General features: G+C 35.4%; 1 protein-coding gene and 1 long non-coding RNA gene across 2 annotated transcripts in view; both read right to left on the bottom strand.

The window, feature by feature from the left end:
• The window catches only part of LOC134243100 (sentrin-specific protease 1-like), a 17,140-nt gene extending 5,152 nt beyond the window's left edge, over positions 1 to 11,988 (bottom strand). The window contains exons 1-15 of the mRNA XM_062725315.1: positions 11,791 to 11,988; positions 10,313 to 10,401; positions 9,166 to 9,482; positions 8,931 to 9,042; positions 8,452 to 8,555; positions 8,033 to 8,157; positions 7,366 to 7,691; positions 7,029 to 7,077; positions 6,464 to 6,562; positions 6,085 to 6,169; positions 5,535 to 5,655; positions 4,972 to 5,114; positions 3,892 to 4,095; positions 3,334 to 3,413; positions 1,677 to 1,755 (exon numbers count right to left, since the gene is read on the bottom strand). Of these exons, the coding sequence (XP_062581299.1) occupies positions 1,677 to 1,755; positions 3,334 to 3,413; positions 3,892 to 4,095; positions 4,972 to 5,114; positions 5,535 to 5,655; positions 6,085 to 6,169; positions 6,464 to 6,562; positions 7,029 to 7,077; positions 7,366 to 7,691; positions 8,033 to 8,157; positions 8,452 to 8,555; positions 8,931 to 9,042; positions 9,166 to 9,482; positions 10,313 to 10,401; positions 11,791 to 11,897 (2,040 nt within the window). The 5' untranslated portion in view covers positions 11,898 to 11,988. The remainder of the gene's footprint in view (positions 1 to 1,676; positions 1,756 to 3,333; positions 3,414 to 3,891; positions 4,096 to 4,971; positions 5,115 to 5,534; positions 5,656 to 6,084; positions 6,170 to 6,463; positions 6,563 to 7,028; positions 7,078 to 7,365; positions 7,692 to 8,032; positions 8,158 to 8,451; positions 8,556 to 8,930; positions 9,043 to 9,165; positions 9,483 to 10,312; positions 10,402 to 11,790) is intronic.
• A 7,276-nt stretch (positions 11,989 to 19,264) lies between these two features.
• LOC134243093 (uncharacterized) lies at positions 19,265 to 22,203 on the bottom strand. The gene is made up of 3 exons (XR_009986969.1): positions 22,074 to 22,203; positions 20,869 to 20,899; positions 19,265 to 19,907 (listed from the first exon to the last, which is right to left on the bottom strand). It is a non-coding gene; the product is annotated as an uncharacterized LOC134243093 (long non-coding RNA).
• Between the last annotated feature and the right edge of the window lie 1,488 nt (positions 22,204 to 23,691).

A 23,691-nucleotide genomic window follows, 5' to 3' on the forward strand; every position in this document is an offset into this window, starting at 1 on the left:
AAGAAGAAGATTTTTCCTATATATTTCTATGTAAAACTTGGATTCCCCATTGTGGCCCCGCCAACCCCCGGGGGTCATGATTTGTATAATTTAGAATCTACACTACCCCAGGATGCTTCCACATAAGTTTCAGCTTTTCTGGCCCAGTGGTTCTTGAGAAGAAGATTTTTAAAGGTTTTTCCTATATATTTCTATGTAAAACTTGGATTCCCCATTGTGGCCCCGCCGAACCCCCGGGGGTCATGATTTGTATAATTTAGAATCTACACTACCCCAGGATGCTTCCACATATTAGTTTCAGCTTTTCTGGCCCAGTGGTTCTTGAGAAGATTTTTAAAGTTTTTTCCTATATATTTCTATGTAAAACTTGGATTCCCCATTGTGGCCCCGCCCTACCCCCGGGGGTCATGATTTGAACAATTTAGAATCTACACTACCCCAGGATGCTTCCACATAAGTTTCAGCTTTTCTGGCCCAGTGGTTCTTGAGAAGAAGATTTTTAAAGATTTTTCCTATATATTTCTATGTAAAACTTGGATTCCCCATTGTGGCCCTGCCCAACCCCCGGGGGTCATGATTTGTATAATTTAGAATCTACACTACCCCAGGATGCTTCCACATAAGTTTCAGCTTTTCTGGCCCAGTGGTTCTTGAGAAGAAGATTTTTAAAGTTTTTTCCTATATATTTCTATGTAAAACTTGGATTCCCCATTGTGGCCCCGCCCTACCCCCGGGGGTCATGATTTGAACAATTTAGAATCTACACTACCCCAGGATGCTTCTACATAAGTTTCAGCTTTTCTGGCCCAGTGGTTCTTGAGAAGAAGATTTTTTAATAAACCCACCCTATTTTTGTCTTTTCTTGATTATCTCCCCTTGTTAAGGGATTTGGCCCTTCATTTTAACAATTTAAATTCCCCTTCACCCAAGGATGCTTTGTACCAAGTTTGCTCAAAATTGGCCCAGTGGTTCTTGAGAAGAAGTCGAAAATGTGAATAGTTTACGGACGGACGGACAACGGACACAATGTGATCAGAAAAGCTCACTTGAGCCTTCGGCTCAGGTGAGCTAAAAACGATTTAATGCAATCTCCACAAAACTATCGCTTCTGTTCTAAGTCAACTGGACTTTTTATTTGACATCATATTTTCGTCACTTAAACAGCTCTCGTATTTCCGATTTTGTTGGAAACTTCTGAAAAGTTTGGAATCTCGATCACGATGCCTGGGAATGAACCGAGGATAGGGAGTGCAAGTAAAAGTTGTGTTTTTAATAATAAAAAACTGCACTCGCCCCAAAGGTCGCACTGTACAACATACATGTATTTAACATTTTACAGGCATTTGAAAATTTGACTTCAGTTTAAGTCAGGATCCTGGGGCCTGATATAACACAAAATTAACGAGAATGAAGACTGTTTGTTATTTTGATATTACAGAATTAAGGTTCATAAACACTCGGCTCACTCATATAAAATGTTGCTTGAACCTTAATGATTTTCCTAAAAGAATTGCATTTTATAAGAAAAATACGAACAATTATAGCATAGCTTTGGGGGCAAAATTGTACAAATAAGACACACTTCAACTTGGCAAATGTATAAAGGAGTAATAGACATTTATGTTGTGAAGAGTTATCTCTCTTATCAGAGTATCAATGAACCTTAAGGTACAGACCTTTGTTATTTCGGTCTTCCATTCACTCAGATCAAACTTCTGTTTCTTTTTGTCCAGACTCTCCGCACATAGATACTCTCTGTTAAAAACAAACACAATTCAGTCATGATGTAATACAGATACTCTCTGTTAAAAATAAAGACAAAACAGATGTGATGGAAAAATAAAAGTTTATTTAAGTAATGAATTCAATTATTTATTCCTTAAAATTTAATTTTTAATCAGTAAGTATAACAAACAGGGCAATTTCTATCTTCAAAACATCCTCAAATTGTTCCCATTCTTAAAAACATAGGTAATCAAAGATTACGAAGCTCACCTCGACGAATGTTATCAGTTTAAGTAATGCAAATCTCACATCATATTTTCTTAGTATTAAGTATTCATCCCAACAACAATATTCTTGCAAGTTGTGATTAACCCCTTACATGGCATATACACATTTCTATGCGTGTAGCGTGAAAAACATGTATAGTGTAAACAAATATTCATAACTGTTAATACTGCAGATATCAAGGACTTCAAGTTCATTCGGATTGATCTGTTCCCAAAACTTAAACCTTGTCTCTTGTATGGAAATATAGGTCAGATCCAGCATCCGAAGCAAGTCTGATAGTGTCCATCCATAGATGCATCATTCATGCAAGTTTGGTTTAGCTAGGGCTTATAGTTACTTGGGAATGAAAATGTAGGTCAGATCCAGCATCCGAAGCAAGTCTGATAGTGTCCATCCTTAGATGCATCATCCATGCAAGTTTGGTTTAGTTAGGGCTTATAGATACTTGGGAATGAAAATGTAGGTCAGATCCAGCATCCCAAGCAAGTCTGGTAGTGTCAATCCTTAGATGCATCATCCATGCAAGTTTGGTTTAGCTAGGGCTTATAGTTACTTGAAAATGAAAATGTAGGTCAGATCCAGCATCCGAAGCAGGTCTGGTAGTGTCCATCCCTAGATACATCATCCATGCAAGTTTGGTTTAGCTAGGGCTTATAGTTACTTGAAAATGAAAATGTAGGTCAGATCCAGCATCCGAAGCAGGTCTGATAGTGTCCATCACTAGATGCATCATCCTTGCAAGGTTGTTTAAGGTAGGGCTTATACTTACTTGGGAATGAAAATGTAGGTCAGATCCAGCATCCGAAGCAAGGTCTGGTAGTGTACATCCCTAGATACATCATCCATGCAAGTTTGGTTCAGGTAGGGCTTATAGTTACTTGGGAATGAAAATGTAGGTCAGATCCAGCATCCGAAGCAAGTTTTGTAGTGTCCTTTCCTAGATGCATCATCCATGCAAGTTTGGTCCAGGTACTGCTTATAGTTCCTTGGGAATGGACCTGCTCCAAAAACTTTAACCTGGTCACTCATCTAGAAAATGTAGGTCAGATCCAGCATCCGAAGCAGGTCTGGTAGTGTACATCCCTAGATGCATCATCCATGCAAGTTTGGTTCAGGTAGGGCTTACAGTTACTTGGGAATGGACTTGCTTCTAAAACTTTAACCTGGGACGCCGACGCTAACGCCGACGCCAATGCCGGGGGGTATAGCATAAGCTCATCTCGACTTCGTCGAGGTGAGCTAAAAACATCTGATACGTTTTTGATCTTATTGTAGATTTAATTGAGAGCGTTTCAACAGCCCATGTTATTGTAGACTTACTTGAGAGCGTTTAAACAGCCCATGTTATTTCCGCCCATGGAGTCAAAGTAGCGGATCATCTTCTTTTTGAAGTCAATCACCTGCAGAAGGAATCCAAATCAAACTTTGAAATGAACAGTGATAGATATAATGGATATATATGGTTCAAACTTCAAACTGAAGAAACAAAAAATTCTATATATTTATAAATAAGCTACTTCAAGTACATGAAAGTTTTGTGATGCCCTTAGGACTATATTGTATAATGACCAATATCTGCCCCACCCCCAAATCAAAATGTAATTTAGAAACCAGACTGGGGGATTATTAAGATTAAACTTATTGTTAGAACATTTATCAATTCATTCTAAACAGAGGCTGCAAAATCAATCAGTATCAGATCTATAAATCCCTAATTCACTCTAGCAGCACTTATCCAGAAATTTTCCTGAAAAAACCTAACTAGGCACCCCTATGTCATGACGTCTACAGACTGAAATGTAATCACTTTTCAAGGGACAGAACAATGTTCACAACCTTGTCAGGTCTTTAAAATAAAACAAGATGAGATTCACTCACCGCTAGACACCAGTGCATGCCCAGATGTACCGGGATCAGGATGTAGTCTTTAGAGAAGATGTCCACTCTCCTGGTCCACCGCCTGACAGAGTCGTGACCTTGACTCATGACCTTGGGATAAAAGAAGGTGTTGAACGCGTACACCTTGGGTTTACCATCCGCCTCCCCTCGCTCCACCAGCTGATTCATGTAGAAGTTTATGATCTGTCAGAATTCAAATAAATGTTAATGATTTGTAAAAATTCAGATGACTTCTTATTTGTAACACATGGACAAGTTTAATTCCAAACTGTAAGTTGATAAAAACAGGATAAAGTTTTATCTAAAAACACTGCTAAAATTGTTATTCAAATACAGTAAAACTTGTTTAATACGCACACGGATATTGTGAATTCACGGATATAGCGAAGTCATTTTGGATCCCCAGCTATATAAATTTAATAAATTTCTTATACGGTTATAACGAATTACGGATATAACGAAGTAATTTCAAAGGTCCCAGCGACTTCGTTATAAGCGAGTTTTGCTGTATCACAATAAGAGGCCTTTGGGCCACATTGCTCTTACTAACAAAGTCCTTGATATAGCTTACAATACCAAGACTGTTTTAGCCACCAGTATAATGTAGCTGTAGCTTCATTATATTGTGCTTTGTTTTAAAAACAGTGGACTTCTGTACACCATTTCTTCCATGTCAAGGCCCTATATTGCATCTGTGGGGTCATAATTTTAACAAATTCAAATCTACCCCGTAACTTCATAGTTATGATTACTCTTTGATATAACTGGCACAATCAATACCTTAATGTAAATGCTGATCCATAGTTTTATTCCTCATCATATAGCCAACTGAATCCTGCCATGTCAACTTATTTGTTTATAACATACACTAGGACACTTATTTTACCTCATTATTTAGCCAGTTAAATCCTGCTAGTGACTCCATGTCACACCAACTTATTTGTTTATAACCTACACTAGGACACATATTTTACCTCATTATTTAGCCAGTTAAGTCCTGCCAGTACCATATCACGTCAATTTATTTGTTTATAACCCTACACTAGGTCATTTATTTACCTCATCATTTAGCCAGTTAAGTCCGGCCAGTGACTCCATGTCACGTCGCCGTATCTGTAGTTTATATCCCTCCACCAGCACCTCATCAGCTGGCTGGGATCGTAATGCATTGTTAACGACCTGAAGCATCTCGTCAGTAAGTTCTGAAAAATAAAAAAAATCATTTATTTAAAAATGTGAAAACGCTTCTCTAAAATCAGAATTTCTCATGTTCAAGATCTGCAAGCCTTATTCACAGCTACAGTAGTTGTTTCTTAAAACAAACTCTGCAACTCAATTTCTTGAATCTTGTGGCTCCCTTTGCAAAATATTTTCAAAAGCTCTGTTTGGCATTGACTAAAAATAAAGCCAGCCATCTTCACTCAATTTCAAAAAAATTAACTTGAGAATATTAACACTGATTTTTCCTGGTTTAATATTGAAAATTTTTCTTTTTATTAGAAAATGTATCAGACAATGAGTGTACCTGGACTTGTCTTTAACAAATTGAACCTGAGAATAATAACACTTATTTTTCCTGTTCTAGTATTAAAAACTTTTCTTTTAAAAATGTATCAGGTAACCTGGGAATGGCTCTTCTTTCTCGGGTTCGACAGGTAAATCCTCGACGACGGCGGGCTCCGCGTCATACAACCTCAGTCTCTGTCTGACCTCATTCTCCAGTAAACGGTCCTTCTTTAAATGCTACAAACAGAGAATTAAATAAACTGTCATATCACTTATTTTTAAGACGTCAAATTTTCATGGATTTAGTAAAAGATCTTTATTTGAGGGGATTAAGATTTCATTGTAAGGGGATTGAAGAAAAAAAACCACAAAACTGTTATTTAAAACTTTAGCATTTCATTTGGGAAATAAATTTGTGGGCCTTGTCTTACCATAAATATAACAAAAATTAAACCCCCAGGAAAATTAGTAATTTTACAGTAGTAATGCAAGACTTAACAAGTTTTCTCAAGTGCACTTTGCATTAGAATCTGGACCCATAATATAAAGACACTGTCAGAATCTCTCCTTCTTTGTAAAGTTATCCAACAGTGACTGCAAAAGCTATTGAAATTGTTGTTCCAACAGTATTCAATCTTTTGTCTTCAATTTAAAATTTCATTTTACCTTTTCTTCGTAAAATTTCTTTTTGATTTCCGCCTCTTCTATCTTCCTATGAGCTTCTCGGTTTGCCCGTGAATACTGCCGCTCCCTGAAATATAAAGATCTCTCTATACAATAAAGTTAAACTCAGAGATAAATACACAAGGTTATTGTACAAATAAAGTACCATTTATAACATAATATAGTAGCTATAATAGAATAAGAATCAACTTCTCTGAAGAGAAATGTATTAGAAATTACCATCAATCTAATGTAACCACAAACTAACAAATCTACGATTTTTTCCTATGACAGAAAATTACTAAAGATTACATCTATATTAACTTACAAATCTACAATCCACTCCTCTTATAGATTAACATCAATGTAAACACAGACTTACAGATCTATGATCCACTCCTCTGACAGATATTTACTGGACTGGAAGTCTGGACTGCACGGCCGCCTCCACTGTTGCTGCCTTTGTCTGTTAATTGGACTCCTGTTATTACAATAGTTCCTTTATTACAATATTTATGTTATTACAATTCCATTATTACAATAATTCCATTATTACAATAATTCCATTATTACAACAATTCCATTATTACAATAATTCCATTATTACAATAATTCCATTATTACAAATATCCTTTATATGAGAAAGATAACATTCTGTTACAAATATTGCATTTTTTGTGATAATGACTTATTCAAAGGACTTATTACATTCAATTCTATTACAGATATTGCAATTGACTTCTGAATTTAATTGTTGTAAAGTCCACAGAGATTTGTAATAAACCTAAACCATGTTACAAAGAATCTCTAACTGTTTATTTTGAAATACAGGGTAAACACTGAATTTATCAGTTTAAGTGAAGAAATGATTAATATCATAATGATAGGTTAATAAGTTACAATCTCAATTTATGTGAATTCCATTACACTGTATTGGTTACAATTACCTTGAGAGATCTAAATGTGACCTTGAACTTTGGGGAGCACTGCCATTGACTGTAAACAAAACCAAAAGGAACTCATTAATCAAAATAATACTTGTATATCTTTCTTCATGAACAGAAAACAATTCTTTAATTTAATTTAACAGAATTTTCAAAATACCCACATTTCAGGAAATCATTTCTTTAAAAAAAATTCAAAAAATTAATATCATGGTGAAAAAATATCCATTAAAATAAATTTAATTAAAATAAAACCCTTCAAATGCATTTCTTTAGAAAAATTAATAATAAAAATTAATATTATAGTGAAAAAAAAAATCCATTGAAATAAAACCCCTACCGATAGGAGAGATGACGATAGGGGAGGTCACTCTGGGTTCATCATCGGCTATACAGATAACCTCCTCCTCATCTTCCAGACAAATGACGTCATCGCTACCAGACTGCGATAAATCCCGCTGCTCCGCCGCCAGCGATCGCCGCGGAGATACAGAGACAGGCGGGCGGGGAGATCGCTGGTGCTCGTAGTCTGTACTCCGGGGCGGTGTAGGGATACGTGTTTTCTGTGTGGGAACTATTTTCTGTCTGTGTACCTCTGGTTGTCGTGTGATGGAGAATAGTTCTATAGAGGAGTTGCTGCCCGATATACTGCCTTCAGTCCTAGAGCTAAAAATAGACAGCCAATAGAAATAAACTATTCTGACAGCTGACCTCTGTGACAATTACAAGGCTTTAAAATTTCAAAATTATGGTTAATAATTACATCAACACTGTTAACTTATTTCATAGTATCTTTATTTCAGCAAGTCAATTCTTGGGTAATTTTTTTTCAACATCATTTTCCACTTAGAAAACTAATTAGCTTCTAACCTTTTTCTAGAATTTTAATTAATAATTTTTAAGGCAGCTTTGCATATAAACCAACTGATCATGAAAAGGTTTTTGACAAGTTAAAAATACTAAATCCTTAAGGTTATGAATGTAATCGAGCACAGTAGCAGAAATACCCATAATGCATCAGATGTGACGCGGCACTCAGTCCGTCGGGGGAGTATGAGGACTTCTCCAGGGGGAGTTTGGTAAACTGCTGTAACAGCTGCTGGTACTTCTTCTTCTCATCCAGTCTTACGCACTACAGAAAAAATCAAAGGACTGAGAGTACTGAGACAGTCTTACACACTACAGAAAAAATCAAAGGACTGAGAGTACTGAAACAGAATAACACACTATTGAAATAAAAACATCAAAGGACTGAGAGTACATGTAAAGCTGTAAACTTAAAAGCCTGTTTTACTATAATTACCCCCAGCACTGTAAACTTAAGCCTGTAATTACAAACAGAGCTGTAAATTTACAATCCTGTTTTACTGTATTAGCATGCAGACCTGTAAACTTTTAAGCCTGTTTTAAAGCTGTAAATTAATACCTCTAAAGCTGTAAATTTCTGTCGAGGTGGACGGGTGAACAGTGATCTGTCTTCATGGCGTTTTGGTTGTACAGTGTCAAAATCTCTTATCCTGTGCCAAATATCTAAATATAGAACAGAAAATTCAAACATTAAATAAAGTTATGAGCCTGACTAAATAAGCAATTCTTTGCCATTTCATCAGTACACTTTAACCTTGAATTTTCAATAAAGTTATCGTAAGTGGGGGGGGGTGTACTACATGTAAGTGGAGGATCTATAAGGAGTGGACTGACTCACCTGAGTGGTCTGTCTGGACTGAGGTTGAGGTCTGTGTGGTAGATCTATGAGGAGTGGATTGACTCACCTGAGTGGTCTGTCTGAAGGATCTGAGTGGGTTGTGTGGACTGAGGTAGAGGTCTGTGTGGAGGATCTATATGGGTGGATTGACTCACCTGAGTGATCTGTGTGAAGGATCTATAAGGGGTGGATTGACTCACCTGAGTGGTCTGTCTGGACTGAGGTAGTGGTCTGTGTTGACTGAGATGATGAAGTCGTCTGGATGGTAGAGGTGGGGTGAAACGTTGATTTTCTACTAGATCTGTTGTCAGACTAAATAAAAGAATAAAAATATTGACAGAAATAATAATTTTTTTCAATTCAACATAATTGTATGCACTTCAGTATATCTTCCTATAGATGGAGTGTGAAACTCTGTAATAGGGTAAATTTGACCTTGATCTGTGTCTGAACCCCTTCTGATGCCCTGGCAAGGGTATTACGAACTGGCTGATCATTCCCATTGGTTGCCTGGAAACCTGACTTTTTCACTCCATCCCCTGGTGTCTTGAACCTGTCCACTGTGGCACTAACTCTTGAGGTCACTTGTTGACCTTGACCCGGTTGACCCCCAGGTGCCCCTGTCCTTGACTCCCCATTGGGCTTCTCCCCATTGGGAGCCTTCTTAAAGAAATAATGCTCCGACCAAGCCTTCTTCCTCGAAAACCAGTCTGCCATCTTTTGATAGGGATTGGCAATTAATGTGTTCAGATCTGAAAATAGACATGCAGCGTCTATAATGAATGTGTTACTTAATGTCTAAAAATAGAGTGTCTACTCTAAATGTGTCAATAAGTCAAAATAGATATATAAATGAAAGAAACCAATCAAATTCTTGGTAAGAGATTATTTCACATTCCAAAATTTCCCTGCAACATACTAGCATTTAGGGGTGAAATGATGCGACTTCTTCGAGGTTCGATACGCATCGTGTAATTTTTTCTCAGTTCGTCTTTTTTGATACATGTACAATACATTTTTGATAGAAGGGAACAAATTCAACCATTGTTTTATGCTTTCTTTGACAATATGAAGTCACATAATTTACTTGCAAAATGACTAGATGAAATTAATTAAATTGATTTGACTATCAAAATAATTTTACAAACCATCAGTCCACAACAAATATACTTTTTACTTAATCATACTGAGAAATGTGTTTATAACTTATGTCTAAACTGACGATCCCAACCAAAAAATAAACCACCCAGAATGGAGATTTTGTACCGTGTATCAAACCGAGAAAAATACTGTGGTGAATCACTACCGTGGTGAACTGTTTCATCCCTACATGCTAGAAGACAAGATAAAGAGAAAATAAACTGTATTATAAAATAAGGGGCTTCATATTTTAGCAGCTTTGGCTCGGAGAACAATGCGCAAATTTATAAATACCGTTAAAAAATCATTTATCCACACAATATAAAGCGCGAACATGTGTAGCGCTAATTCCAGTGGTTGCACTAAATTTTGAATACGCCAATTTATGTACAAAAACAGTATATAATATTTCCAGATTACAAATGTAACAATGAGTTCGTACAATTGAGAGTAGACGTCTGGGGTCCAAATTTCCGCGCTCTCTTAACTGAGGTCACAATGACATCATCATCATCTTCGTCTGGCTCCACCCTGCAGAAAAAAAAATTAAAATTAAACCTCAATTCACCATGTTTGTGTTTTTTATCATGGTCTGACTCCATCCTGTGGGAAATAAACTTCTGGTGAGAAAAATCTCCCAATATTTCAACCCCTTTCCATATAATTTTCTAATCTTCAATGTTTTAAAAATCTTAATTGTGTAATTGTAATTTTGTTGAAGTTGATTGTCATTAGAGAAGAAAACACTTTAATTTTCTGAAGTAGTGATAATATATAATACAAGGTAGTAGATTGATATTTAAAAAAAACACCTACAAATAGTTTTTTTCACAACAAAAGCCAAGAATTAAGAACTTCAAAAATTATTGTTACGCGCAATCTCCCCCAGAAAATTTTCAAAAGTGGCATGTATGCATTTGGGTCCATTTCATTTTCATTTTGGTTCCATTTGGGTAAATTGACGTGCAGCTGATAAACAAAGTGTAACGTGCATTTTACGCTGAAAAATTACTATATGTACGCCAAACATGCTAAAGTGTTACTTTTTGTGCCCGCTGAAAAAATATTTCATGTACTTAAGAAAAAAGTTTGATAAAATACTGAAATCAAACAACTTTTTCATCAATTCTAAAAAGCTATATAGTAAATTTTGACTATATAGCTAAATCAAGAAATTGAACTGGACCTAAAACAGTCAGGGGTGGTACTGAAATCAGTCATTTTTGAAAATGATGGATAATGGTCATTTCTTCTAAGTATCTAATGTACACAATTTTCTGATTTTTGTAAATATGACGTCTTTTCATCATATTTCCATTCTCAAGTCAATTTTCCCATCCCATTTACTACAGTAATTAGATATAGTAAACTATCCTGCCATAGACCCTTGTGTAGAGAAACATCTTGACAAGTAATTGAAACCAAAATAATTTAGTGCGCCCCGTAAAACTAATGAGATAATTAAGTGCGCCCAGACCTAACAATTTGATAAAAAATGATGAAAAACAGTCATTTTTAATATCAGAGATAACTCTATTTCTAAAATAAATTTCAAAATAGAAATGACTGTTTTTCATCATTTTACTAAAAAATGATGAATTTCCATCATTATTAAAAATCAATTTAATGACTGTAAATCATCATTTTTAAAAATGACTGATTTCAGTACCACCCCTGACTGTAAAAGAAGTTTTTTTTTGTTTCACTACACGACGATGGTCGGACTAGCCTACAGTTTTAACAAACGTAACAGTATGCAGTTCTTTTCATTTTCTTCTTTCATCTTTTCATTCATCAGTTTAATCCAATAACACTGTTATGCTGTTCTACTTTTATAAAATCAACTCCCGAAATAGGTTTATAGCTGAAATGTACAAACTTAGCAAGCAATCTGAGGAAACTCGAAATGATAATACAAACCCCTCGCTTATACTCCTTTTTCGTTTTCGATTTGATGTCACATTACTGTCACAAGAACAATCACTGAACACTAGTGTTTTTATCTTATTGGTAAAGGACTTAATCATTTCCAATCGCAACTTTTTAAATTATTTTCCCCGGGAAAAACCATGAATGTTTTCAGCCCTAGGTTATCTTTTCTTGGCTGCGTTCTCTCTTTGTCAAGTCATTCAATGATTCGGTGCATAAAATTTGAAGAGGAAGGCGATAAAAGTAGTACGTTTTTAACCGGATTCCGAAAGTCTCAGTTATTAATCGAATTTCTCATAAACATAACTTGATATATTTTCCAGGAGATATCATATTTATATTCATGTGAAATATTTAAATGTAATTATATTCTCCATACTAACTTCCGTGGTCAACAAAAACACAGTAAGTATTAGGTGCTTGTTTCTGTAATATATGCTCTAAATGCTATATACAGTGATATTCTTATTCCGGGGGGGGGGGCATAAATATTCAAATTTAAGATTTTAGAAATAGAAATGTCTGTAAAAAAAAAAAGAAAAGAGGTAAAAAAAAATGGATTCAAAACTGATTGAAAATGGCCATCACAACCAAATGGTCGGGCACAAAGTGAAAAATACAACACCCAGGCACGGATCCGGATTTTTCCCAAATGGGTCTAAACACAGTAAAAAAAAAAAAAAAAAAAAAAAATCTGGAAGGAAACAAATGAAAAACTCGTCCGAACGTGAAAGGGAAATGGGAAAACTTAAAAACCTTCATGTGTATGACTTTTCATACCAACTAAACAAGGGTCCGTGTTTTCGGGGGTGGGGGTGGGAGTGGGGTCTATGGTCAAATTCTTTACCGTGTACACTTAATTCCATGGAGGTGGAGGGGGCTCTGCCACTACAGATTTCAAGAAGCATAAAAAGTTAAACCTGTAATATATACATTGCAGACTATATGTACGATCGACTGACCGGCCATTATTAACATTATTAACACAGAGAAATTCTACGGATTGACAGACTCTGTGGTGTCTTTCTTATCAATGAAAATAACGACTTCTATACATGTAAATTTTTATGCCAAGTTGAAGTCAACAGCAAATGTTAAACCCGCGACAGGGAATAGTTCTTGTCAATGGTTTGATAAAAGAGCTATATCCCATTCAGAACCAGTAGCTAGATTAGCGTTTTTTACACTAAGGAGTGATTATGGTATTTTACTTTTACTTTGATGTTTCAGCATTTGTGTTGTATTTATCAAATTTGACATCTCCCCCCCCCCCCCCCTTCGTTCCACAGTATCAAAGACGGTATTGGGAGTTATATGTTTAGAGTAGAGATAAAAGCTTAGACATTTCTTGTCCTGAGAATTCTGTGAAAATTTATTTCAAACAATCTTCCTTTTATGTTGCATTGGAGTTTCGTATTCTTTCATTGGTTATCTTTATAAATGTGAACGGAGTTTAGGGGAAAGAGAGATGTGATGTGTGTATCAGAGTTGATAGTCTTAGCGATTAAACGTAACCTTTGGAATTCTATGAATAAAAAGTGAAAACGAACACATGTAGTGACGAGTAATACCAGGTATTTTGAAGGATATTTTCCATCGCCACAGTTGGTGGAGAATCCTATAACTGGTGGAATTCATGGAATATGGTCCTAAAAATGACTTCAAAAAATGCCGGTCACGAGACAACAGGCACTGCAACAACTCGAACCAGTTGAAGTGACCATAGACAGAGAAACATGTAACAACAGATCCAAGCAGAACGAACTGGAAGATAGAAATATGGCAACTGAACTTAATGTTGTCCCAACGTAAAGCTCAGCAGCTAAAATTGACACCATCATTTAGTTGGCAGTATAATTATTGGGCCAACATTGGCCCAATATAAATATCCCATCTTTGAAACACCTAAACAAAAGATCATTCGTCCTAGCATCGGGCCAACGTTGGGCCAACATACTACTACCTTGATAAGTGTTTTACAAATATTGGACCAACGTTGGGCCAACATGCTACTACCAACTCGATAAGACACTTTCTTGAAGGGTGTATTACAAACATTGGACCAACGTTGGACCAACAATACTATTACAAACTTGATAAGACACTTTTTAAGGACGTATTACAAACATTGGGCCAACGTTGGGCCAACATACTACTACCAACTTGCTAAGACACTTTCTGAAAAGGTGTATTACAAACATTGGGCCAACGTTAGGCCAACATACTACTACCAACTTGATAAGACACATTCTTTATTGGTGTATTACAAACATCGGGCCAACGTTGGGCCAACATCAACATTCCTCCTTCCTTGGAAAGTAAAGTGAATGGAAGTTGCTAACGCTAGACCAACGTTGGGCCAACATAGGAATTCTGTCATGGTCGAGAAGGTTGGCATGGTAACATTGGTTCAACGTTGGCCCAACGCTGTTCCCCCAACGCCAACCATACAACCTCTTGCCAATGTTGGCCCAACATAGTCATGCTATCTGGGTAGTTTGTGCTTAAAATAAAAGTGGCTCGACTTTTACATACACGAAAACAACGAAATGGTATAATCATACAACTTTTGTTTATCTGGCACTTATATTGTGCAGTCTTTTTTTGCTTTTCAGTGCAGGAAAAGTTCCCATATCTTAGCTTCGCTTAACTCAATTTTTCTGTATGAAACAGATATCTTAAACATGTTAAAGGAAACACATGATTTTGTCTCATCATGTAACTTTTATAATAAAACTATCAATAATTTGGTACTTTATTATTAAAAATGGATCATTTTTAATTAAAGAATATGTCTGGACACAAATAGAAGTCTTTTCATTGTGTACTCCTTAAAAATGTCACAAACCTTCTGAATATATATACATCGGTTAAGAACCCATTGCGAATGTATGTAGAATGCAGCCAGTGCAGTGAGAACGCAGTAAATGCGCTGTAACAACTCCTAGTTTATAACAGGCCTAGAAATCCCCACGGAAGCACAGTAAATCACCGAGAGAACTCAGTGAAAGTGCAGTAAATCGGAGCGAGATCACCACAGAAACGCGTTGGTCGTCGTAGGGACGCCATAACATCTTAGAATTGTGAAAATTTTACAGAAATTTGTTCAATTTCCCTACGAGCCCAGGGCGTTTTTACAAATTTAACAACGCTGTAATAACTCCTTGTGGACGCAGCTTGTTGTGACAAGACCTTTATTGATCATGTTATGATTAGGGTAGGGCTCTCGGTTTACTGCATACTTTATCCTTGAAAAAAAACTTTATCTCCATAGAGTTTTAAAAACACCCTTTAAGGCATTGCCAGGCAGATCGCCAAAGCACAAACTACATAAAACCGAAAGTAATAGAATTTTTTTCTCTATATACTTCAGAGTATCTGGGTGTAGAGGACCTTTAATATTTCATTATTTATATTATTGTGCTCCAGTATGTACATGTACAAAGAAAATTACCATTTGATTCGGGGTGGGGGATATTGAAAAAGGAATGTTCAGTTCGGTTTCATTGTAAATCATTTATAATTAACCACTTTTGGCAGGGTAAAAGATTAATTAATAACTAGAGAAGAAATAAGCAAAAAAAAAATTATCAGTTTAACTCATTATGCAAATTTTATCTGTTTAAACAGCTCCGGATGCTCATGATGGCTGGTTTATTGGCGGAAAATATACTAATGGCAGATGGAGATGGGCAAATTACTCTAGGATGACATATAAACTTTCCTTTAACCTATATAGGTTCCGTGGGTATGAGTCGTTTGGGTCGCCCACAGTCGACCGTGGTTAAATACGCAGTCATTTTTAAAAGAAATCTTCAGTGGGGATCCGTAGATGCCCGTCAACGATCAAGTATGGGATACATATGTGAAAATCAATGTAGAAACATTATTTTCCCTGTGCTTTAAGCTGACACTATAGGGAAAGCAGTTGGAAGATTTGAAGCACACAGTTTTTTTTACATACATGTAAAAATGTAAATAAATGCATGCATATTCAATAATTTAAATCTTCATCATCGTAAGCTCACTGATCCGAAGGCTCAACAGAGATTTTCTGGTCAACATTTGTCCGTTGTCTGTGGTTGTTGTCTTTGAAGCAAAATTTTCACATTTTCATCTTCTTCTCAAGAACCACTGGGCCAGTTGCCACATAGTACCTTTAGGTGAGTGGGATTCAAGTTTGTTCAAAGGATTGACCATGTCCTCTTCCAACTGGAGATAACTGTGAAAAGACGTCAATGGTTATCTAACAACCAAGATATATAACAAGTTTGGCTTTCCAGAAAGCCCGAAATGTCATCTCTTTGGCTTCATTAATGTCACAGAATAAACAGTGGAGTGTAACTTTTTTCTCAGCTATTACAGCTTTTTCTAGGGAAGGGGAGTGGCAGCTTACCTGAAATATTTCAAATTAGAAAAAAGGGTAGTGATCAAACTCCAAAATCCTATATTGTGGACGAGAAGGGAATATTTTCCCTTTTTTATATTTCGAAAAACAAATTCATTTTGATAGTGCATGACTATACTCGAACAAAAAGTGTGGATAAGGGAGGGGCTGGCATTGAACAATTACAGCAGTACAAAGTTAAAAGGTAAGGTACACAGATTTGTAGATCTGATTTTCTAAAATTGTCTAAATAATATCATGATTCAAAGCATTTCACATTGCACGAAATATAATAAAATAATGCATTTCACAGAATCTTACTCTGACAACAGACAAAAGCGCTAACTTAAATAATCTCAACTCTTTCCAAAGACTTCTCGTAAACTTCCCATTCCTTTAAGTGATATGAGCATCGAACCCCTTGGGTTATAAAGGGGGAAATGAACTAAACTTACATAAAAAAGTTAACTATTCAATATCAACTTTTAACAGCACTGGCGGTTTAGAGGATGCCCAGGCTCACCGTTTTTTGGTCCAAAATATACAGCAGATTTAACAATTAAAACATTTAAATTTCTGTGTGGATTTGGCCCCCTACCCAATGCCCACATGCTTTTAAGCATAAGTAAGTAATAATTTAAATGCTATCGGCTAAAATCAAGCATTTACAAATTATCTGAAAAAAACTAATTTGCCAACCCCGAACTTACGGCTGTTTTCGGAATATACAGTTTTGTGCCATTAGTGATCGACCGTCCAAATTCACGCGTGTTTTTTTGTGTTTTAGTAAACTTTATCTGCATACTAAACATATGAACAATTCTGTATTATAATTTTGGCTTCATTTCAATAATTACTATATAGGAGGGGTGAATTGATGACATTTTGCCATTAATGCAATTAACACTGCATAAAGAAAATAATTGCAAGTTCTTTAATGATAAGCATGATAAGTCCTTAAAAAGAAAAGATTAGACATGCAAGAAAATACTCATAATGATTCTTCTTCTGTGATCTTTCTTGCAATGTTTGTAGTTTTTTTATATAGACATTAATGTATCCGCTTATAACTTGTGCTTTTAATTTCGGATTTTTTTTTACTCTTAATACATTCGATTAATCAGACTTGTATAACTACGTGTTCTTTCAAAATATGACACCGCGTTATGTACCAAAAAATTAAAGTTTTCAACATTAATTCCTATTAGATAGTACTGCGATTACTTATGTGAAAGTCTTAAATTTAATGTTGTTTTTCTGTGAATTCTTGGATCCACGCCTCGGCTGCAGAGGATCTTTACACGCGCGCTGACCTAGTAGAAGATTCTATCGAGTTCTGTCTATCATTTAGGTAATAGCCAAGAAGCATGCTGTGTATATTTTGAAGAACTCCCATCATCAAGGCGATTGTGTGTGTCGGACTCTCTCTGATTTCTTTGCAGCTTGTTTTCTTTATCAATAATAACTTGCAGATCACTCATTGTTTACATCTCTATATTTAGAAAATGGCATCATCGCGTCAAACTGACTCGTCAGTGATCCTCGGGTGGCCTCGCACTTCTTGTATGTAGCGTAGTGGAGTCAGCCGAGGATTGCCGATTGACAAATGGCAGCTTACACTGGGACTTCACATCCGGAAATCAATCTTAATGTGTCATCTCTCGTGAGAGATGACAATAAACGTGATGACTTTAACTTTTCTTTCTTCGACTTCGTGGCGCAGTGGTTAGAGCGTCTGCTCTAGAGTCGCGAAGTAAGGAGTCAATCCTTACGTCGGGGGTTCGAATCCCACTGTGAGACGTGGAGACCGGTCCTTCGGATGAGACCGTATAAACCGAGGCCTCGTGTCGCAGTAGGTGCAGGCACGAAATAGATCCCTCACTGCTCAAAGGCCCTGAGTGCCGAGCATAGGACAAAATTTGTAGCCCTCCACCGGCATGTGGTGGCGTCTCCACATGAGTGAAATATTCTCGAGAAGGACGTTAAACAACATACAATCAATCAATCAATCTTCGACTTCCCTTACTTATGCAGCAATATACCGTCATCACCTTCATACGGAGTATATATATCTCAGTTGATTCGATACACAAGAGCATGCTCTACGTATGAACAATTTCTAAAACGAGGTAAACCATTGACAAATAACTTGGTGAAACAAGAATATAAGCAGTCTCGTTTAAAGTCATCATTTTGTATGTTCTATGGTCGATACAATGACCTCGCCAGCAAATATAATTTATCATTGAGTCAAATGCTGACTGATGATTTGCATACAAATTGTTAATCCATTATTTATACACTGAATTGACGACCGATTTTTCCGTTATTTTCTTCAAGATCGTAACACGGCTGGTGCGACCGGTCAGCAGGGGATGCTCACTCCTCCATTGCACCTGATCCCACCTCTGATGGTTTGGAGGTCCGTGTTTGCTGTGCTTCTATTTTGTATAGTTTTATAGACTTTGACATTGAACATTGTTTGTTATATCCATATCCTTCTTTAAGGCATGTCACTCGTCAGTTTTTTAGAAGCTGTTCACGCAGACCCTCTTGCTTCAAAACTATATTAAAATTCAATTTTTATGACTATTTGAATTCAACAATGTTAAAGTTTTCACATTCAACGAAAAAACTTCTTTAAAAACTTACAAAGCAGCAAGATTTATTAGAAACTATTTCTTGTGGCAGAAGTATATTTTGCTAATAATTCTGAAAATCTGCACATTTTTTAAATTTAATACCTTGGAACCTTAGCCTCACATATTTTACAATGAAGATATGTCAAATAATTCTAAATGAAATTTATACCATTTTTCGTTTGAAAATCACATATTTTGACCAATATTTCAAAATTAAAACTCTTGACATCAAATTTTTCTTTCATTATTTAAAGTACTCGATACTTTTGACTGATCAGCACTTAAGTCGTTAACAGTTTGATTTAAAAAAAAATGTTTTATTGCATATTGTTTTTCAATACCCCCAAATATGTTCCTTTTTAGTGCAAAAGTTCACACAATAATAAACGTGCATTAATTTGCAAGATTTCTTCAACGATAAATAATATTCAAACTATTTTACGTAAAATAAGATTAAATTTATTGCCATGGTAACATCTGATAAAATATAATAATGGATAAAGTAATAAACCAAAGAGTTAAAAAAGTGCAAAAAGGTCAACTTATTTGTACCATAGATCGGTAAGATGCACACTGACCTCCTATTTTCTCTGCGATTTTGAGTCATACTATATGAGTACTTATCCAAAATAAACTTCTCAAAAATGCTTGATTTAACAAGTATCACGAGTGACATACATTAACACAAAAAAGATTCAAAAGTTGCTTGACGTGCATAAAAAAAGGGAAAAGTCACTTAAATGCATTTTAGCAAATGAAGTCCTGAAGGGTTATTGAGTGTCCATATGGAAAGTTCCAGTGCTGCCAGTGACATTGTATGTCCCGTCTATTTGTCTTCCATCATTGCTTATCCGACCAATATATTTCACACCGTGGGCGCCAACATATTGCTTCATGAACTGGACAGACCCGCTGAACCTATCCCACATCCCATTAATTATGAAATTCCCAATGCCGTCAGTGCCTTCGCCTTTCAGGGACCCGTCAATGTGTCCGAGAAAAAGTTGTATAGTAAAAGGATAACGCTTGTTATTCTGTGTGTAATGTCCTTTCCATACCCCAGATTTGGCTGAGATTGACTGAAAAAACAAACAAAATTTCAAGACTATATCAATAAGAGGCGGATCCGAAACCAGTAGATGTCAATGCGAGCAAATCTTGAGATACATTTATAGAAGAACACCCAGAAGTTTTTGGAACAGGCTACATTGCGGAAGTTACAATTTACTAGTATTTCTGTAATAGAGACATTTATTTGTCTTTATTGAGACTGTAATTGGACCCATGCAGAACCTCTAACATGCTAAATCAGTAGTCTACCGATTGCGCTAAAGGATTAACCCCTTAATATAGGTTCGTAGGAAGCTTTGTATCTGCATTACCATATAGACAATGTATACTACTTTAATACAAGTGCTATTAATAATAATACACCAATGTAGGCAAACTTGCTTATCATGATTAAGCAAGCAGTACATTATTGTATGTTCGCTAAATACCTTACGACAGAGAAGATTCAAAGAGATTGACTAATTGATGAACGTCGACTGAATAATTGATAAATGTCGACTGAATGATTGATGAAAAGTGACTGAATGATTGATGAACGTTCACTGAATTATTCTTGAAATGAGACTAAATGTCTTCTGAAATGTGACTGTAAGATTACTGAAAGTTGACTGAGAGATTACTGAAAGATCGCTTTATAGATGGGCAAATTGCATCTTTTCGGATCATTCAGGTACCATTCAGTTTTCTAAAGTTGCAGTTATGTCCCTTGGTTATATTGTACATGTCGAATTCACACTTCTTGTCATGTGAAGGAGATTTGTTTGTGTTAGCTTTTTCTAGTGTACTAATTCATGAGTACATTTATTAGAAAAAGAAAGCAAGGATCTGTCTAAAAATTAGAATTTCTGAATCACGGTAATTAGTGATAGTAATAAAAACCCAAATGCTTAAGCATTGCTCTTATTAATTCATTTCTTCTTTTTTTGGAGAGAGAGAGAGAGAGACAGAGAGAGAGTGTGTAAAACATACCATGTTGAACAATACCAAACTGTGTTGATATCTATGTAAAAAAAATGATAATTGTATTAGAATGGATTACAACCCTTACAAAAAATACGAAAGTATGCAAACAGTTTACGATAGCTAATTAAAGTATCAATCATTGTTCATAAACAATATAAGAACATAATTTTTCATTTAAGGTTAAGTTTGTTTCTTCCTTTTTGCATGTTTTTTTTTTTTTTATCAACGTAAAATTATGTAAATGTATGTACAGCGCTTTGTATAGAGCGTACTCTACTGTTTGCATGGTTTTAAATGTTTCTAAATAATGCATAAAACGTAAATGTTTTAAATCAAGTCCATTAATATTCACTTTACATGCATCTTTTGATCGCTGAGACTCTGTGTCTTCCTTTTTAGGCCACACCAAATTAATTTCCTGATGTTCATTGGTACTAGTACGAGTGTGCGAGCTATTATGTACTATTAGTAATATCATTACTTTTTGGTACAGGCAACAATTTAAAGCAGAACATGAAAGAATTTGGGCGGACAATTATATCATTCTATATGCTACTTTTTTTCATATTTGTATTTGTAATTAAAATTATGACAAATAGGGAGGGAGAAAATAGAAACTAGCACGGAATTTCCTGGTTGCGGGAAACTTAATACAATTTTACATGTATGTATTTGCCAATGTATAATTTTGTTTGAATGCATGTATGAGCGAACGGGTCCGGCAAGCAAAAAATTAAATTGGCGTGGCCTCATCAAGAAATATAACGAAATTTGCTTGTAAATTAATATTTTCCTCAGTACCGTATTTGATTGAAACTCTAATTACTAATTACGTTTATATGGTTGGATATAGAAACAGAAATCCTTCCTCGATGAATCGCTTGGAAAAGAAAAAAAAATAATAAAAAAACTTGGAGAATTTGCGTTTATACTGTAGCTTTCCTTAGCTTTGGTCTATTTTCAATGACTTTGTGCCACAATTATTGAGCTGTATAAATGTACATGTATATCTTAAATGTTTGTTAAAGGGTAACCGGATAAGATGAAGTCTCAATATGAAATTAAAAAGTATTTTTACTTAAAAGATCTGAATAAATTTTTGACCACGAAAGCATCTCATAAAGTAAGTACTTATTAAAGATAACAAGATAAATAGCATATAGGTCCCAGATAATTTCTAAAAAGTATACAAATAATTAAGTTTTACTTACGTACACACTGTATATTCTACACACTGTATATTCTATGCTTTTGCTGAGGAAGTAAAACGTAAAACAGGCAAACATTTGTGCATCCCAGATTAAATATATGATACGTTACGATCAGTGCACATATGACCAAATTGTAGAAAGAGGAAGATCAACTTATATTTTGATATTTAAATATAATAACATATTTCAAAATTATGTATATATATATTTTTATGATTATACATTTGATGTTAAGAAGTAGATGATATTAAAAACACCCTTGTCAATCTCAAATTACATACCTATCTTTTTACGCATCTGCCTCTTTTGTAAACCAGTTTTCTGGATACGTAATGTTAGTAAAAAAAGTCAATAGATAAACATTTGACGCTATTGATATTATTTCATGTGACTGGCAAACGCAACGATGCAGAAACCTTTAAGTTTTATGTGCCTCAAAACATTTTCATTCAAAAATTTGATATGTATCTGGCAAATTTAAAAACATTTAAAATAATACAGACATCAGTGTAACTCAGTGTACCGATAAATATCAATAGCCTTTTTAGTGGAACAAGATGTGTTTGTTAAACACTGATGCCCCCGTATGGCAACATAGCGAAAATTAAACTTTTCTTAATGCAAATTTAATTAATTGGTACCAAAAGTAGGGTATTCTCACTGGAAAACAATTGTGAGATTTGAAAGTAGGCCAATGTTGGAGTTTTTTCAATAAGTACAAAAATTACCAAGGTCAAGGTCAAAAGGTCATGGTAATTGGTAAACAATGAAAGGTCTTGCCACATAGAATACTTATTTAGAGTATCGAAGCCCTAACCCTATCCGTTCAGAAGTTATGGTCAAGGCTAATTTTTTTAAAGTAGGTCAAACTCCAAGGTCAAGGTCAAAGGGTCAAAGTTCTTGTTATCAAATGAAAGGTCTTGTCACAAGAAAAAAATATGTAAAGTATGAAAGCACTAGCACTAATCCTTTAAATGTTATGGTCAATTTTTGCTTTTTTAAAGTAGGTCAAACTCATAGGTCAAGGTCAAAGGGTCAAAGTTCTTGGTATCCAATGAAGGGTCTTCTCACAAGGATTAAATATTTGAAGTATGAAAGCCCTATACCTTTCCATTCAAAAGTTATGACCAAGGTTGAAGTTTTTTCACAAGTGCGGAAATCTACAAGGTCAAGGTCAAAAGGTCAAGGTTGTTGGTATCCCATGAAAGGTCTTTTAACAAAAAATACATATGTGAAGTATAAATGTTCTGGTATCTACTGTTCGAAAGATATGGCCAAAGTAAAAGTTTAAAATTTTCATGTAAAAGTGGGTCAAACTCCAAGGTCAAGGTCAAACAGGTCAAATTTGATGGTACCCAAAGAAAGGTCTTGTCACAAGGAATACACATGTGAAATATGAAAGTCATGGTGCCACCTAATCAAAAGTTATGGGCAAGGTTAAAGTTTTTGCAGACAAACAGATAGACAGAGAGACAGACAGAGAGAAAGAGAGACAGACAGACGGACACGACAAAAACTATGTACCCCCGAAACTTCGTTAACGGGGGCATAAAAAAGTTTGACGAAAGTGCTTCTTCATTTTTAAATAAAATAAATAGCAAGTAAAACTGTTTTCCAG

Source organism: Saccostrea cucullata, unplaced genomic scaffold, assembly GCF_032062105.1.
Source record: "Saccostrea cucullata isolate Sc308-1 unplaced genomic scaffold, CSIRO_AGI_Scuc_v1 ctg973, whole genome shotgun sequence".
In the NCBI taxonomy this organism is placed as follows: Eukaryota; Metazoa; Mollusca; class Bivalvia; order Ostreida; family Ostreidae; genus Saccostrea; species Saccostrea cuccullata.